The sequence below is a fragment of the Schistocerca serialis genome, chromosome 3 (genome assembly GCF_023864345.2).
Source record: "Schistocerca serialis cubense isolate TAMUIC-IGC-003099 chromosome 3, iqSchSeri2.2, whole genome shotgun sequence".
In the NCBI taxonomy this organism is placed as follows: Eukaryota; Metazoa; Arthropoda; class Insecta; order Orthoptera; family Acrididae; genus Schistocerca; species Schistocerca serialis.
The window spans coordinates 85,368,693-85,385,997 of NC_064640.1; the positions used below are offsets into that span (position 1 = coordinate 85,368,693).

At 42.4% G+C, this 17,305-nt stretch overlaps 1 protein-coding gene across 1 annotated transcript in view; it reads right to left on the reverse strand.

The window, feature by feature from the left end:
• Positions 1–17,305, reverse strand: part of LOC126469748 (condensin complex subunit 2-like) — a 194,840-nt gene that overhangs the window by 128,779 nt on the left and 48,756 nt on the right. Inside the window, exon 2 of the mRNA XM_050096962.1 lies at positions 8,593–8,742. Within this exon, the coding sequence (XP_049952919.1) occupies positions 8,593–8,742 (150 nt within the window). The remainder of the gene's footprint in view (positions 1–8,592; positions 8,743–17,305) is intronic.

Sequence of the window (17,305 nt, forward strand, 5' to 3'; positions counted from 1 at the left end):
TCCGGCAAATTAAAATCTCCACCCAGAACCTATAACATGGTGGGGAAATCTACTCGAAATATTTTCCAAATTATTCTTCAGGTGCTCAGCCACAACAGCTGCTGAGTCAGGGGGCCTATAGAGACATCCAGTTACCATGTCTGACCCTGCTTTAACCATGACCTTCACCCAAATTATTTCACATTTCGGATCTCTATCAATTTCCTTCGATACTATTGCACTTTTTATCGCTATAAACACGCCTCCACCTTCACTGTCTAGCCTGTCTCTGCGGTATACATTCCAATCTGAGTTTAGGATTTCATTACTGTTTACGTCTGGTTTCAGCCAACTTTCTGTCCCTAGTACTATGTGGGCATTGTGACCGTTTATTTATGAGAGCAGTTCTGGGACCTTTCTATAGATGCTCCTGCAGTTTACTATTAGCACATTAATATTGTTATTCCCTGTTGCATTTTGCCTACTCCTACCTTGCCGCGTCTCAGGAGGCGTCTTGTCGGGCCTAGGGAGGGAATTCTCTAACCTAAAAAACAGACATGTGCACTCCACACGTACTCTGCTACCCTTGTAGCCACTTCCGGCGTGTAGTGCACGCCTGACCTATTCAGGGGGACCCTACATTTCTCCACCCGATAGCATAGGTTGAGAAATTTGCACCCCAGATCTCCGCAGAATCGTCTGAGCCTCTGGATTAAGCCTTCCACTCGGCTCCGAACCAGAGGACCGTGATCGGTTCTGTGAACGATACTACAAATAGTTAGCTCTGATTCCACCCCGTGAGCGAGGCTTTCCGCCTTCACCAATTCCGCCAACCGCCTGTACGAACTGAGGATGACCTCTGAACCCAGACGGCAGCAGTCATTGGTGCCGAGATGAGCAACAATTTCCAGTCGGGTGCACCCAGTGCCCTCTATCGCCGCCGGCAGGGCCTCCTCCACATCTCAGATGAGACCCCCCCGGCAAGCAGACAGAGTGAACACTGGCCTTCTTCCCCGACCTTTCCACTATTTCCCTAAGGGGCTCCATCACCCGCCTAACGTTGGAGCTCCCAATAACTAATAAACCCCTCCCCCCCGTGTGCCTGCTCAGACCTTTCTCAAGGAGCGGCCTCATGTCCACTCACAGGCAGAGCACGCGATGCCACACGGCCAGCCTTCACTTTGACCCTCCGCCTTGCGCGCCGCGAACACCGCTGAACCCGCCACTCCCCTTGAGGAGAGGGTGGCCCAACCACGCCCGGTACCCGCGAAGATGTCTCGACAGCAGGGACAGTGGGTGAAGCATGTAACACCTGGGGTGTAGCATGCGACGCACCAGACTCCCCACTGCCGCTACACTCCGAGGCAGCAGCCTGAAGACGTCTGCGGCCATCAACACGTTCAGCTGTTCGCGAACAGTGGCCAGCTCCTCCTGCGTCCGTACACAGTAGTCACACCTCCTGTCCATCCTAAGAATTCAATTTACTGTAGAGAGTTAATCAACTTTTAACTAGACTGCTAATTCACTAAAGGCGACTGATTGTTGACTGAACTGTGGTTGCTAGCTACTTTTTGTAGAAAACAATGAAAATAGCACTACCTGTCTCTGGACTGTATTGAAAACAAACACTATCACTACTGGCACTATGGTTGACTAAAGGGACTCACTCTGACTGTATTCAAAACAAACACGAAATCTATGGACCACTATTATTAGTACTCAAAAATTAAAGCTTCCTAAAAGCAAAAACACACGGTGACAAGTAAGAAAAATACAGTTAATACTACAATTAAGGTAGCTCGCTGCACAGCAGACGTGAAGCAGACGGCAGTTACGATGGTAATTTTCACATCTGTCAGCACCTGCTTTCTCTGGGATTGGAATTATTATATTCTTCTTGAAGTCTGAGGGTATTTCTCCTGTCTCATACATCTTGCTCACCAGATGGTAGAGTTTGGTCAGGACTGGCTCTCCCTAGGCCGTCAGTAGTTCTAATGGAACGTTGTCTACTCCCGGGCCTTGTTTCGACTCAGGTCTTTCAGTGCTCTGTCAAACTCTTCACGCAGTATCGTATCTCCCATTTCATCTTCATCTACATCCTCTTCCATTTCCATAATATTGTCCTCAAGTACATTGCCCTTGTATAGACCCTCTATATACTCCTTCCACCTTTCTGCTTTCCCTTCCTTGCTTAGAACTGGGTTTCCATCTGAGCTCTTGATATTCATACAAGTGGTTCTCTTTTCTCCAAAGGTCTCTTTAATTTTCCTGTAGGCAGTATCTATCTTACCCCTAGTGAGATAAGCCTCTACATCCTTACATTTGTCCTCTAGCCATCCCTGCTTAGCCATTTTGCACTTCCTGTCGATCTCGTTTTTGAGACGTTTGTATTCCTTTTTGCCTACTTCATTTACTGCATTTTTATATTTTCTCCTTTCATGAATTAAATTCAGTACCCAAGGATTTCTACTAGCCCTCATCTTTTTATCTACTAGGTCCTTTGCTGCCTTCACTACTTCATCTCTCAAAGCTACCCATTCTTCTTCTACTGCATTTCTTTCCCCCATTCCTGTCAATTGTTCCTTATGCTCTCCCTGAAACACTGTACAACCTCTGGTTCTTTCAGTTTATCCAGGTCCCATCTCCTCAAATTCCCACCTTTTTGCAGTTTCTTCAGTTTTAATCTACAGTTCCTAACCAATAGATTGTGGTCAGAGTCCACATCTGCCCCTGGAAATGTCTTACAATTTAAAACCTGGTTCCTAAATCTCTGTCTTAGCCTTACGTAATCTATCTGAAACCTGTCAGTATCTCCAGGCTTCTCCCATGTATACAACCTTTTTTCATGATTCTTGAAACAAGTGTTAGCTATGATTAAGTTGTGCTCTGTGCAGAATTCTATCAGGCGGCTTCCTCTTTCATTTCTTAGCCCCAATCCATATTCACCTACTACATTTCCTTCTCTCCCTTTTCCTACTACCGAATTCCAGTCACCCATGACTATTAAATTTTCGTCTCCCTTCACTATCTGAATAATTTATTTTGTTTCATCATACATTTCTTCAATCTCTCCTATTCATCTGCAGAGCTAGTTGGCATATAAACTTGTACTACTGTAGTAGGGGTCGGCTTCGTGTCTATCTTGGCCACAATAATGAGTTCACTATGCTGTTTGTAGTAGCTTACCCACACTCCAATTTTTTTATTCATTATTAAACCTACTCCTGCATTACCCCTATTTGATATTGTGTTTATAATGCTGTATTCACCTGACCGGAAGTCTTGTTCCTACTGCCACCGAACATCACTAATTCCCACTATATCTAACTTTAACCTATCCATTTCCCTTTTTAAATTTTCTAACTTACCTGCCCGATACGGGATCTGACATTCCACGCTCCGATTCATAGAACGCCAGTTTTCTTTCTCCTGATAACGACGTCCTCTTGAGTAGTCCCCACCCGGAGATCCGAATGGGGGACTATTTTACCTCCGGAATATTTTACCCAAGAGGACGCCATCATCATTTAATCATACAGTAAAGCTGCACGCCCTCTGGAAAAATTATGGCCGTAGTTTCCCCTTGCTTTCAGCCGTTCGCAGTACCAGCACAGATAGGCCGTTTTGGTTAGTGTTACAAGGCCAGATCAGTCAATCGTCCAGACTGTTGCCCCTGCAACTACTGAAAAGGCTGCTGCCCCTCTTCAGGAACCACCAGTTCGTCTGGCCTCTCAACAGATACCTCTCCGTTGTTGTTGCACCTACGGTACAGCTATCTGTATCATTGAGGCACGCAAGCCTCCCCACCAATGGCAAGGTCCGTGGTTCTTGGGGGGAGGGGGGGGGGTAATAATAAACTTAAGAATAATATAATACACTGTAAAGAGCAACTGTGGTGCAATGTAGTCCACCTGATGGTGAGATTGCAAAAATGTAACCGTCCAGGTAGCTGCACATCAGCTTCCGTTCGACTGAACAGAGATCGAACCCAGTGGCGGAATGGTTTTCCACTCAGTCACGATGAAAATTTCAGACTGCCCAGTTATCGTGATGCTAGATGTACTTGCCCACATCACCAGGGTCACCTGGGAGACGTTTGTTAGAACTGTTCACACTGTCAGCAGTCAACCGTGTCGGTGTAGAGAACATCACAGATCTCGGATAGCACCATGCCGTCTGATGCCAAAAGTATGGTATTCTTATTTTACTTCTTTTTGATTAATTAACCTACATACTTCCAAATCAGGTAACCACCCTTAAATTCGTTCTAAAATTAATGTATAATTAAGTGGCCAGAACCCTTTCTTTCTCAATAGTAGCACAACTCTCAGTGGAAAATTATTTTGGCCTGGATGTAAATACAGCCTTTGGATTCTCTATCCAACACTCAGGCCAAACAAAAGAATACAGTTACATCTGCAGAAGAGAGTTCTGTGTATCACCCTCATTTCTCCAGGCCTGGGACGGGCTTCGAAATTTTCTGTCCATATTACATTAAGAGAGCTGGTACTGCTGAAATTTTTCAATGCCCACTTGATACCTCTTTACCATTTTAGGTCAAGGTCAAAGGACTTGACTGCTTAGAGGAGTTAAAAATTCTGTCCCTGATTGATCACAGCAGAAAGGCATCACCTTTAATCATTGTTTGAAGACCTGGTGGTGCATTGCACTTTTGTGAGTAATTTAAAAATACGGTGAACACTCAAGTCAACTGTGGACTCTTACCCTGTCTGACGTCCTGATGAATCATTTTTGAAATTGGCAAGGGGTTTGTATTTATCTACGATGTATCTAAGATCTATCTTATGAAAGCTTATTTTCTATTTTCTTTGGAAGGCTTCCAAAGCCATTCTGGTATTATGTACTCCTTACAGTCTCTATCAATGTAACAGTTTACCTTGAGGCATAACTCACGCACTAGCAATCCTTCAAAAAAATTTTTAGGACAAACTACTACCAATATTTCATAATACATCAATTATCTGGGTGATACAATGGTCACAGGAAGCACTCAAGAGGAGCTTATGCCTAATCTCTGGTGAGTATTATCCGAGCTGATATGCATCTTGGTGAAATGCTTTTTCTGTCGGCTTTGCATCACATATGTAGGATATATCCTTAGCTGGGACAGCCACAGCCTTAAAGTATTTTCAAAGTATGTGACAGCAATTTCTCATATTCCTACACCACAGAATGTGAAGTAAATGCAGGTTTTTATGAGCAAGGTTACATATTATTCCCTGTTTATTGCTCACATTGCAACAATGGCCCATTCATTGAATCAACTTTAGAGAAAAGGTCTCTCTTTCCAGAGGTCCGCAGATTGTCATCAAGAATTTCTTAAACTCGAGCAATGATTCTGAGCTCCACCCTGTCTGACCTTATACCAAACCCATTTGCATCTCATATTGGCCAGTGACATCACCATATGACATTGGGGCTATTCTACCACATAGTGGTGACTGCACTAAACCTTTCTGAACCATTCATGCATATAAGACATTTAAAAATTATTCCCAGGAAGAAAAAAAGACACTAGCAATTATCTTTGGTATCCAGGAGTCCCACATTTTCCTGTAAGGCAACAAAATTCATCTGGTCACAGGTCATAAGTCATTGTTTGCCATATCTAGCCCCAAGACAAAGTTGCCAGAACAGACATCTCAGGCGTTACGCCACTGGGCTCTCCTTTCTTATCAAATTGTCAATATTACATTAATTATTGTTTACCGGCCCTGCATGTGAATGCGAATTGATTGTCACTGTTCACTATAGGTCGGGACGAGGAATTTGATAAATAAAAAGCCCTGCTTTCAGATCAGTTCACAACTCTAACATTTGGCGAGAGAATTTCTCATCACTTCACAACACGTCACAGCTGCCACACTTAAAAAGCTACTCTTAAGATCGGTTAACCAGTTTGTACAAACTGGCTAGCCACAGGCCTTTACTTCAGTTGCCCCTCATGATTTTGCGAGTCCATTTCATGGGGCAATGTGGTGATTGTAATAGACATGCATTTTCATTTCTCATGTATCATCAAAATACAACAGACCACAATGGAGAATACCACTAAGGCTCTGGCCAATGTTGTCTCTACTGGAGGTGCCCCACAAAACGTGGGCCACCAATAATGGACCACAGCTTACAATCCCCTAGTTTTCAACAAGTATCTTAATGTCCCTCCATTTCAGCCAGTTCCTAATGGCATTACGGGACTTCTGTACAAATGTTAAATGCAGATGGAAAAGCTGTCCAACTTTCCTTTTTATCCTCTTGCTGGGTGATACTAATTAACCATCAAAGCCCAGCAGAACTCCTGCATGGATGCCTTCATTGTTTCTTGTGAGGCCTGTTGCAGCCTCCATCATTACAACAAGAAAAAAAAAAAGCCATATCTTTTAACATGGACATCCCAGTCCGGGCACACACATTGTTGCATATGCCTCATTGGATAGATGGCTTCAACACTACCCAGCAAGGATGCCAGCTGGGTACACATTGAGGCATCATTAGATGGCACCAGAATCAGCTCAGGTTGCATCATCCAGAGAAAGCTGCCTCTAGATGTGCCACTCAAGAGACAGCCTGCCTTGCCCACCCCCAAAACCACTGACAGCAGACATGGGGTCCACTTCCAGGATGACATCACAGGCAATTTATGCCTCACATTCCTGGTTCTCCAGCAGTTATCCATAACCCCTATGATCTGGACGATAGGCAGTACACCCCCAGTCTATGTTGGGTATGATGTTCCTTCTCAGGAACAGCAACAAGCCATGAATCCAAATTAGTTTTGCCTCTTGCATCTCTGGCATTGCACCCAGGAGCAGCTCCTCTACCATCAACAGCATTTGAAGCTGTGCCCCTCATCCACCTCATCATCCCCTGCACTGACCAGGATGGTTTCAAGCCTATGGGCTGATCCTAGGGGAGAGGGATCTCATCATCCCGAGGGACAAATCAATGGCTCAAGTGATACAATTGTGCATACTGTTACATCCATAAAAAACCCAAGTCTGAAATACACTGGTAATAACAAAATTGGCAACTATTAACAACACAAGTGGCAACAGTAAGGTCTTACGGCATGACAAGAGGAGCCGCAGACCCGGAAGTAGGCAGAGCAACACCAGGATGATGAACAGTTGTGCTTGATAACACACAAAGAGGGCTGCATGTACTTCTGACAACGGAGTTCTTGATAAGGACTGGAATTAAAACTAACAGTGGGTACAGAACTTCAGTTTGATAAGCCAATGCAGCACTTAGGACGCATTGTGTGACAATATTACGAGAGGCATCTCTACTGCTCCACACAGCCTCGGAAGAATCTCCGAGTTATGGTGCGCATATACAGCCAATAAGGAGGGGAGTAACCTTCGATGCTACACCATGACAGGAAAAGGCGGGGTCAAAGGGGAAATCATAACAAAACTCAGGAGCAGAACAGAGATAGAGACAGAGACAGAGAGAGAGACACACACAGAGAGAGAGAGAGAGAGAGAGAGAGAGAGAGAGAGTGTTCATTGATTGTAGAGTTAGCAACAGGAGCTGATGGGCTTTTAGGCAGTAGCTGCAGGACTCTGTTTTTGTCGTGTGGGTCATGACAGGCTTTCATTAGACAGTGTTTGCTAGTTACAGTCTCAGTATCAGACTTAGCCACTCCGTGTATACATCTCTGACAGAGCAATTAGTCTGGCTTGTTTAAATCTGAATGAACTTCAACTTATTAACAGTACTGAAGAGCTTATTGCAGATACCTCCCAGTCATGTACCTTTAATACTGGGGATTTTAACAGCTTAATCAGATCAAAGTCTCCCTCTCACCATGCTCAACCAGCTAAGCCCCTCCTTACAAACAGTCCAACATTTGGGACATAACTATATGTCCAACATGGCCACTAGAAGGCTGCATCCGTTAGCACCAGGCCACCTGCAAAACACCCAAGGCAGACTTCAGGGCTGCTGTGGACTGATAGATTCACTTTCAACCAGACAATGTTTACAGCAAGCTCTCTGCTGTATTTATCTATAATGACCCTGGGCTGTGATTTGAAATTGGTTGTTACCTTCCTTCTGCATTTGGCAACTCTCCCTAACACAGGACTGTCTTCACTCACCATTAAACTAACAGTGTCCCCCCCCCCAATGATTGAACTGATGGCATATGGGTGCACTGAGAGAATGATTCTTATCCGAGTGCTTTCCAGTCAAACCTACAAACAGCACTAAGATGTAAGGTATTACTCAACATGCTTTCAGAGTGCTGGATTCATCACTAGGTATCCACCTCCTGAAGTTTGCCCCTCCCCTCCTTCCCCCCCCCCCCCCCTCCGGCACTTCCAGAAGAGTCAGAAACTATTACGTTCTGTGATTTGATAGTGAGTGAGTTGTGCTGAACAATATTTGTGTTGTTCAAGAAGCAGATTGTCAACAAAAAGAACCATATCTCATTTTATTATTTACATATTATGTCCAATGAAAGTGAAAAACACAAGAAAAATTTAAGAAAATAGGGGAGTAACATGTAATTGTGGTCATTTTGAGTTTTCAGAGTTCAGATGAAAGCAAAAATGTTCACATGTGCATATTGTATGGAAAAATAATTACATTTTCAGATGACAACTTCAAGCACTGAGTAAAGTGAACTATCATATCCGATCCCAACACTTGTGTGGCATCAGTAGACATCCGCTGCCTGCTTCTGACATTTGGTGATGCCACCGACAGACGGCGACTCTGCTCCAGGTTATCATCATTCTGTAAAATATAAAACAAAGTACCATAAAAAAACTATCAAAACAACAATGACAACAAACAAAACTCCAATGAAAAAATAGACTTTCACATGCATGCATTACCTCCCTCAGGGTACCCAGAACATTACTTAATCGAAAAAAATACTTTGTGGTTCTGTGTCTAGCATTATTTGACACTAATCTCAAGCAACTATACTGTTTCAGAAAAGTAATTCCTGAGCTTGCATTACAAATTTACCAAACAGCAGAGGAAGAAAAAAGCACCACAACTGTCACTGCTGCTGGTGTGTATTACACTTAAGCAAACTGTGTAAATTATTTTCATTATTAGTGTGGAATGGTCTCCCAGAAGAACAATTGTCACTAAAAACCTCTTCCTCTCTCCCCTGTCAAGTGTTCCAAAGTGTAGATAAAAGAACCCACCATTTGTTGCATCTTGTAAAGTTCTCTCTCATTTTAATTCCTCTATGCTGTATTTGTTTGCAAACACTGTTTCAGTTTTTCAACAAAATTATCTCAAGATATGAAGTCTCAAAATCGATGAGCCAGTAAATTTTTTTCCGGCAATGTTTGATTCATTATCATTAACAGTTCAGCTAAACACTGACGGTCCCTGGCAGTTTGTTTTACAGTCAACTTTATCTCTACAGATAACTGTAGCGGAATTATTTTCAGAGATTATGTTACGACCCTTAACAAGATTCTAATGAACACACTGAAACAAACTGTTTGTTTGCACTGGTAAAGTGACTGCGCGTATTTGCCAATATCCAGCAACTTAATTTTATCCTTTGGGTCTGAACTGCCACAACCGTGGTAATCCAAGTGACTGAATGTACGCATAAATTCTGATTCAGTCATAATATAGCTACTTAAATTGTACATTTCAACTACTTGAATCCTGTGCATCCCTCCTCAGGTGCTATATATATCCTCTTCTACTGTGTATTAATTGTTGTACTTGTTTGACAATTGTTTAGAATGGTAAGTGAATATTGAATCTTCTGGGTTAAGTTGGCAACTTTATGTGAAATTTTAACAATGTAGGGCATGCTGGCACATCAGACACTGTTTGCAAGATGATATTCTCATAAAAAAGTTAATTTCCTATCTGCTAAAAGAGGAGCTGATGTGGCTAGCTTAAGCCGTAACAAACAAATTTTTCTTGCTTACAATCTCAATTAAACCACTCCAAAAAGAACGCATTAATATTAGGGGAGATACAGAAAAAATGTGTGAAGAAAGAAAGTTGTTAAAATATTTGTATCAGAAGCTCAGAGGGAAACGGCACTGGTATTAAAAGCTGACAAAAGATATTCCACTGTGATCACGATGAACAGCAATATGTTAGCGGAACCTCGACACTTCTTCTACAGGCAATAATATTTATGAAGTAAAATACGATTCAATAGTAAAATTTCAAGAAACAATAAGAATGTTCTTATCACATGTCACCATTATGTAATTGGTAAAACACACCAGTATATGTACAATCAAGAATTTGAAGACCCTAAAACTTAGATGTCAGACTAAAACCACAAACAAAACTCTCCATCAAGAAAGTTGTCACCAGGATAGTTAGCTCTTACACAACTTCCTTCACAAATATTACACATTTGAAAATTCTTATTCGAACAACATGTATGATCTTACTACATTGATTAAAGATGTAAAAGTATGATGGTAGGCTAGACCTGGTTCTTGCTATACAATGATGGAAAAAAAATTGCAACATCAAAAAATAATAGAGAATAATGACATTTTGGGAATACCGTTGTCTAAGTAACATATTTAAGTGCAGGACCACATTGCAAGGTCACAGGTTAATGTAAACGTGAGATACGCTATTGCAAATGTGAAATGCCAGTACATTAGTAACCCATGCAACTGCCAGAATGTTGAATGCAAGCATGCAAACGTGCATGCACTGTGTTGTACAGGTGCTGGATGTCAGTTTGTGGGATGTAGTTCCATGCCTGTTGTACTTGGTCAACACAATAATGGCTAAAGGTCGGGACACACACGTCCGGGCCGTGTCAGGGCCGAGCGTCGGACGAGTGACAGCTGTGCTCCGGTCATCGTGGTGGTGATAAATTATATAGACAAACCTTCCTCATGAATCAGTCTACTAGTGAAAAGTCACAGGCCAGCAAAATGAAAAAAAGAGCGCTGTAATAGTCAGCTTTCATACAGTGTCCTCCTCCAGAAGTAGAAAATACACACACATTCACACAAGCACAAATCACACACATATGGCCATTGCCATGTTCAGGTACCCAGAGATGACCCTGCATATCTCTCATCAGGTGGTTTGGCTCTTGTAGCATCTGGCCTATGTAATATTAAACCTTGTGTCTTTCTGCGACTGAACACCTCTATGGGGCGCGCAGCAACCAATCCTTTCTGTACTGCTGTTATCACCACTGTAGTTCCTGAGATTAACTTTTGCAGGGGCCACACATGACAGGGACACATCCGTGTCTTTGTTGTTCCTTGTAGTGACTCGGACGTTGTGATCTGTGTTTCTGTTTGTGAAAGCTGTAAACCATGTTCACTAATTCTCGTAATGGTGAATTAGGACTTATAGCACTTGCTTTAGACAAAGAGGAAAAAGAACTAAGGCAAACAGGAAGAAGAAAATGGTGGATCCACAGTGCCTGGAAAACAAGACCAGTACAGGGAGAGTTTCGAATATTATTTTATCATCTCATAGATGATGGGACTAAGTTTTATGAATATTTTAGAATGACACAGTACATCTTCTGTGAACTTTTAAAGAAACTAGAACCAAGACTGAGAAAATACGACACTTTCTGGAGAGTATCAGTTTCACCCAAAGAATGACTGGCTGTTTTTTTAAGGTAGGTTTAAGAAAAGTACACAGAACACAAATAAATATGAAGTTTTAAGGACAGCATTTTTCTTTTATTACTTTAGTAATTGAAAGATAAATACATAAGTTAGTAAATAATACAGTTAAATTTCTACTACCCTAAGAAAAACAAATGAGGACTATTCAGTGAATTAGTATCTGAAGCTGGTGAGGATGCAGGGGAACTTGGAGGATGGTCGCTTTGGTTATTTATATACGAATTGTGGGAATCCCTTTGCAGATTCAAAAGCTGCTGTGTAGGTTCTGTTGACTCGTTTTCCACAGGTGAAGGATATGGTGTTGAAACAGATTTTGCTGAGGAATTGGAGGATGATGGAGTGAATTGATGGACTGATACGTCATTCATGAGTTGCTTCAGTTCAAAGTCTTGTACAATTGAAAAAAATCCTCTTTTAGCTTGATGAAAAACTCTGTCTTTGTACTCGATATTCCTGTAGTTTTCACTTCCCTGATCGTAAAGAACAGGAAACTTATGTACTACTTCTATTAGTCGTTCCACATCCATGTTTTGTACACAGAACAGTCTCGCGCAGTTGCACAGCTCACAAGACAATTCTACCGTCAGGCCGTGTCCGTCATGTGAAAAATTAAACACGGCAAATCCTGCCCGGCCCGGCCCCGGCCCGTTGAGGTTCCACATGCACGGCCCGGTCTAGTGGGGCCCGCTACTTTTGTTTTAATGATGTATTTCGTTGTCCGGGTGACGGCTGATACGCTGACTTGTCTCGGCACGGACACGGTCCGGGCATGTGTGTCTCGACCTTAATGCTGTTTGCGGACGACACTGGAGTTGTCGTCCCATGATGTCCCATGTGTGCTCGATTGGAGAAAGATCTGGTGACTGAGCAGGAAAAAGAAATATGTCGACCCACTGTAGAGCATGATGGGTACAACAGCAGTATGTGGGCAAGTGTTATCCTGTTGGAAAACACACTTTGTAATGCTGTTCATGAATGGCAGCACAAGAGGTCCTATTGCCGGACTGATTTATTAATTTGCAGTCATGGTGCATGGGATGGCCATGAGAATGCTCCTGCTGTCATATGAAATTGCACCCCAGACCATAACTTCTGGTGTAGGTCCAGTGTGTCCAGCAAGCAGACGTGTGGGTTCAGGCTCAACTGGCCTCCACCTAACCCACACACAGCCATCACTGGCACTGAGGGAGAACCAGTTGTCATTAGAAAACACAACAGAACTCCACCACACCCTCCAATGAGCTCTCACTTGACATTGCTAAGTCAAAAATGGCAGTGGTATGGGGTCACTGGAATGCACATTACATGGTGTCTAGCTTGGAGCTGTCTTTGAAGTAACCGATTTTTAAGTCAGCTGTGTCACTATGATGCCAACTGCTGCTGAAATTACTGCTGCAAATGCAGTACTATTGGCTAGAGCCATATGCCGAACACAATGGTCTTCCCTCTCAGTAGTGCCATGTGGCCATCCGGAGCACAGTCCTCTTGCAACCGTACCTCCTTGTGACCACCGCAGCCAGCAGTCGTGCACATTGGCTACATTCCTGCCAAGTTGTCCTGCAATATCACAAAAGAAACATCCAGCTTCTCGTAGCCCTATTACACAACCTCGGTTCAAACTCAGTGAGGTGTTAATAATGGTGTCCCTGCCACCTTAAAGGCATTCTCGACTAACATCAACTCACCATGCAATCTCAATGGTAATTAACGATCACGACTGTTGCAGCGTTTATTTAAAGCAAACCTGATTTGCATTCTCATAGTGGTGCTGCTAGCACCACACTTACACAACTGGCATGAAATTGTAATCAGCATCATTTTTCTGATGTAAAAACATGCCTACCAACTTTTGTCTATGTTGCACAGCTTACTGATGTTGCAATTTGTTTGCCACCATTGCAATTAAGTAACAAATGTTCCAGTGTATGAAATAACTGACATAATCCAGAGCATTCTTTTAAAAAACTGAAAGACATTAATTCCTGAAATTTTGAAGGCTATACATATGTTGAATGTGAAAATTTCTTAAGAACGCATTTTCCAATAGCAATTAAAAACTTACATGCAAGTAAACATGAATTGTTTTTGATGGAATCAAAGCTGAAGTATAGTAATTTTTTGGATCTTCATATTATAAACATTTCAGATTTAGAGGAAGGAAACAGAGTGATATCATCAAAACACATATCCCTCAAACAAAAATATGTAGCATTTTGCAATAAGTCACGCAGACCATGCACACACCCAGTAACAGAACAATAGACCAATGGATATTCTGATAGACTTACTAATAATTATGTACTCCTAGTAACCTGCCCCAGTTCCAAGTGAGTAGCATTAAATATCTACTGCCAGATGACATCTCTATCGTGGTGGTGATAAATTATATAGACAAACCTTCCTCATGAATCAGTCTACTAGTGAAAAGTCACAGGCCGGCAAAATGAAAAAAAGAGTGCTGTAATAGTCAGCTTTCATACAGTGTCCTCCTCCAGAAGTAGAAAATACACACACATTCACACAAGCACAAATCACACACATATGGCCATTGCCATGTTCAGGTACCCAGAGATGACCCTGCATATCTCTCATCAGGTGGTTTGGCTCTTGTAGCATCTGGCCTATGTAATATTAAACCTTGTGTCTTTCTGCGACTGAACACCTCTATGGGGCGAGCAGCAACCAATCCTTTCTGTACTGCTGTTATCACCACTGTAGTTCCTGAGATTAACTTTTGCATAAAAACATAGTGGGGGATTTAATTTATGATATGTACCGAAGATCCAGTCACTGACAGAAGCCAGGAAAATTATGGACAATTAAACCTTCTGCAAAATATGCTGACATACCCTACTATTTTGGTAAAATTAAAAGGGCACCAGTGGTGCATATAAATTTACTGTAAAAACTTTTCTGCATATATCGGTCAGATTGGAGGTAATTTTCTTGAGCATTTACAAGAATATTTTGGCACCTTCAGAGTGAATAATTTCCACAAATCAAATATAATCACACATATGCCAGACAGGTTACAAACCATAGAATAATAAAGCCTGCATAGCACAATAAAGTGTGAAATGTTTGATTTAACAGAAGTGTTAGAAATTTATTGACATAAATTTAAGCATTAATAATATTTGCTGAATGAGGTAACTAAATTCTACAGCCATGTCTATCAGCTCCTTTGCTGATGCACTTCTGCTAATTTCTCAGTTATTCAGTATAACAAGTTAGGCCTCTAATTACGTACATTCATGTATCTAGATTTTTAAATCAAGTAAGTGCACATACCCAAATATACGCATACTGAGTATCTTCATCAATGTAGTGTCACTCTCACTCACAGATCTTTCTCCATAAATCCCACCAAGAGCAGAGCCTTTAGGCTTATTTAATGAGTCAAACACCCATCTCTATAGCTGAGGTCACTAATGCATGTCTGTACAGTGACACTCAATTCTGAGGTAAGTTGGTTTGAATCCTGGTGGTGGATGAACTTTTTACTGCCAGTATTTGGCCAGCAAGGGGAGAAGAGGTGGTGGTGGTGGTGGTGGTGTAAAACTCCCAGTCACCAGTCTTTGTGCCAATGGCCTGGGTTAAATTCCAAAGCCCTCTACAGTGCCTCATGGAGTGAGGGGACATGACCCTGGTGATGGTGATCCATCTGTCGCAAGGGGACATTAAGCTTAGCGGGCCCCTTGGTTCTTTTCGAGGGGAGCAGGTTATGTGCCGGCACCGGGCTGCACCCTTTCCCTTCTCCACACACACACACACACACACACACACACACACACACTCTCTCTCTCTCTCTCTCTCTACACTCACCTACACGTAACAGATAAACTTACATTCACAGCTCGTACATAGCAAAGGTAAAGTGCCTGTGGGCATGAGGGTTAGGGAAAACCTTTCCAATCAGACAGCTGAACCTGCCTTTCAAGGTCTTCCTGCCATTCATGCCATACAACTTTAATATGAGTCAAATATTAACTGGTAGGAGAAGCCACTATGTGCTACTTCAGTGAAGTATTTTAACAAGCTATTAAAATTAGTGTTCCAATTACAATTTAGATCTAATTTACTCACGCTGATAATTATGTGAATAAAATTCTAGATTATATCATTGCTTTATACACAGATTAACCACAACATTATGACCATCTGCTTAGCAATACAGCAATGATTGCATGGCACTGATTCCACTAGCCTTTGTAGGTTTCTGGAGGTATGTGGCACCAGATACCTTTTCACAGGTCATGCAATTCCCACGAATTACAATCCCATGGCACCCAATAGCATCCCAGTCGTGTTTCATCGGGTTCAGATCAGACAAATTCGGTACTCACGACAGCAGCAAGAGTTCAGCATCACACTCCTCAAACCACTGTAGCACAATTCTGGCCTCGCGACAGACACAGAGCTTGCTGGAAGATGCCATAACTGCTGGGGAAGACATCAACGTATGAAGGTACGCAGGTGGTCTGTAGTAATTCTCACCAAGTCCAAGTTGTCATGGTGCCTTCAATTACTACTATATGTCCATGGAAGTCTAGGTGAAAGTCTTCCATAACACAAGCTTGCATCTGTGTTGCAGTACATGTTTTGGTCATCTGCTCACTTCGATGATGGTGTATCCGAACACGACCATTGACCTCATGTAACAAGAAATGCGATTCATCTCACCAGGCAACACATTTCAACTGATCTACAGTCTAATCCCAATGATTCTGCGCCCACTTCAAACTTAACTGGTGACACCATTGGGTCAGCATGGAAACACATACGCATTGTCTGCTGTGGAGTTCCATGTTCAACAACGTGCACTGAATGGTACGCTCCGAAACACTTGTGCCTCTACCAGTATCTTATTTTGTCATCAGGTTGGCCACTGATTATTGCCTATCCTGCTTACACAGAGCAGGCATGCCTCAGACTTCCACATTCTGTGATGAGATGTGGATGTCCAAAACCTTGTAGCACACTCACAGGTTCACCACCCTTCGGTCTATTTTCCATAGATATTCAGAACGACGGCCGATAACAACTTACCAGCTTTGGCATTTCCAAGATGCTCCTTCCCAGGTGCCAAGCCAGAGCAATCTCCCTTTGTCACTATCAGTTGATTTCCCCATTTGTGGGCTGTACTGCCACTAGAATGACTTCACATTCATCTCTGCCCTGCATATTTTCTTTCCTTACAATGTCACATGCCCATAATGCCACAAGGCGGCATTCACTCCGTGTGGTCAGCAGTTATCAATGTTTTGACTCACCATCTTATATTAGTTGAAGAACAGCTACTTCTAGAAAACCACTGTTCTTGGATCTTGCACTACTCAACTGCTATTTTCACCTAGTGCCTTATACTAAGCATTTACATAATTTTGCACTGAACACTATCAGCTGTCTATATTGTCATGAAGTTACAACCTGTTTAATATGAACATTATTGCTAACCAGTATTTACCACCCCCCCCCCCTCCCCCCAGTCAAAATGTTTGGCCCTTATTGACACCACCAGGTAAGGACAGCACCCAACAGTTCAAGGGTTTTGTACTTGGGGGTATCTTCTGGCACCTCGTTGTCACTGGGATCGCAACCCACTCATAACATCAAGACGGACTTTGTAATTTGTTCTTGTTACAAACCATAACAATAACTGAATTAATAAAGATTGGCACACCATCAATAGA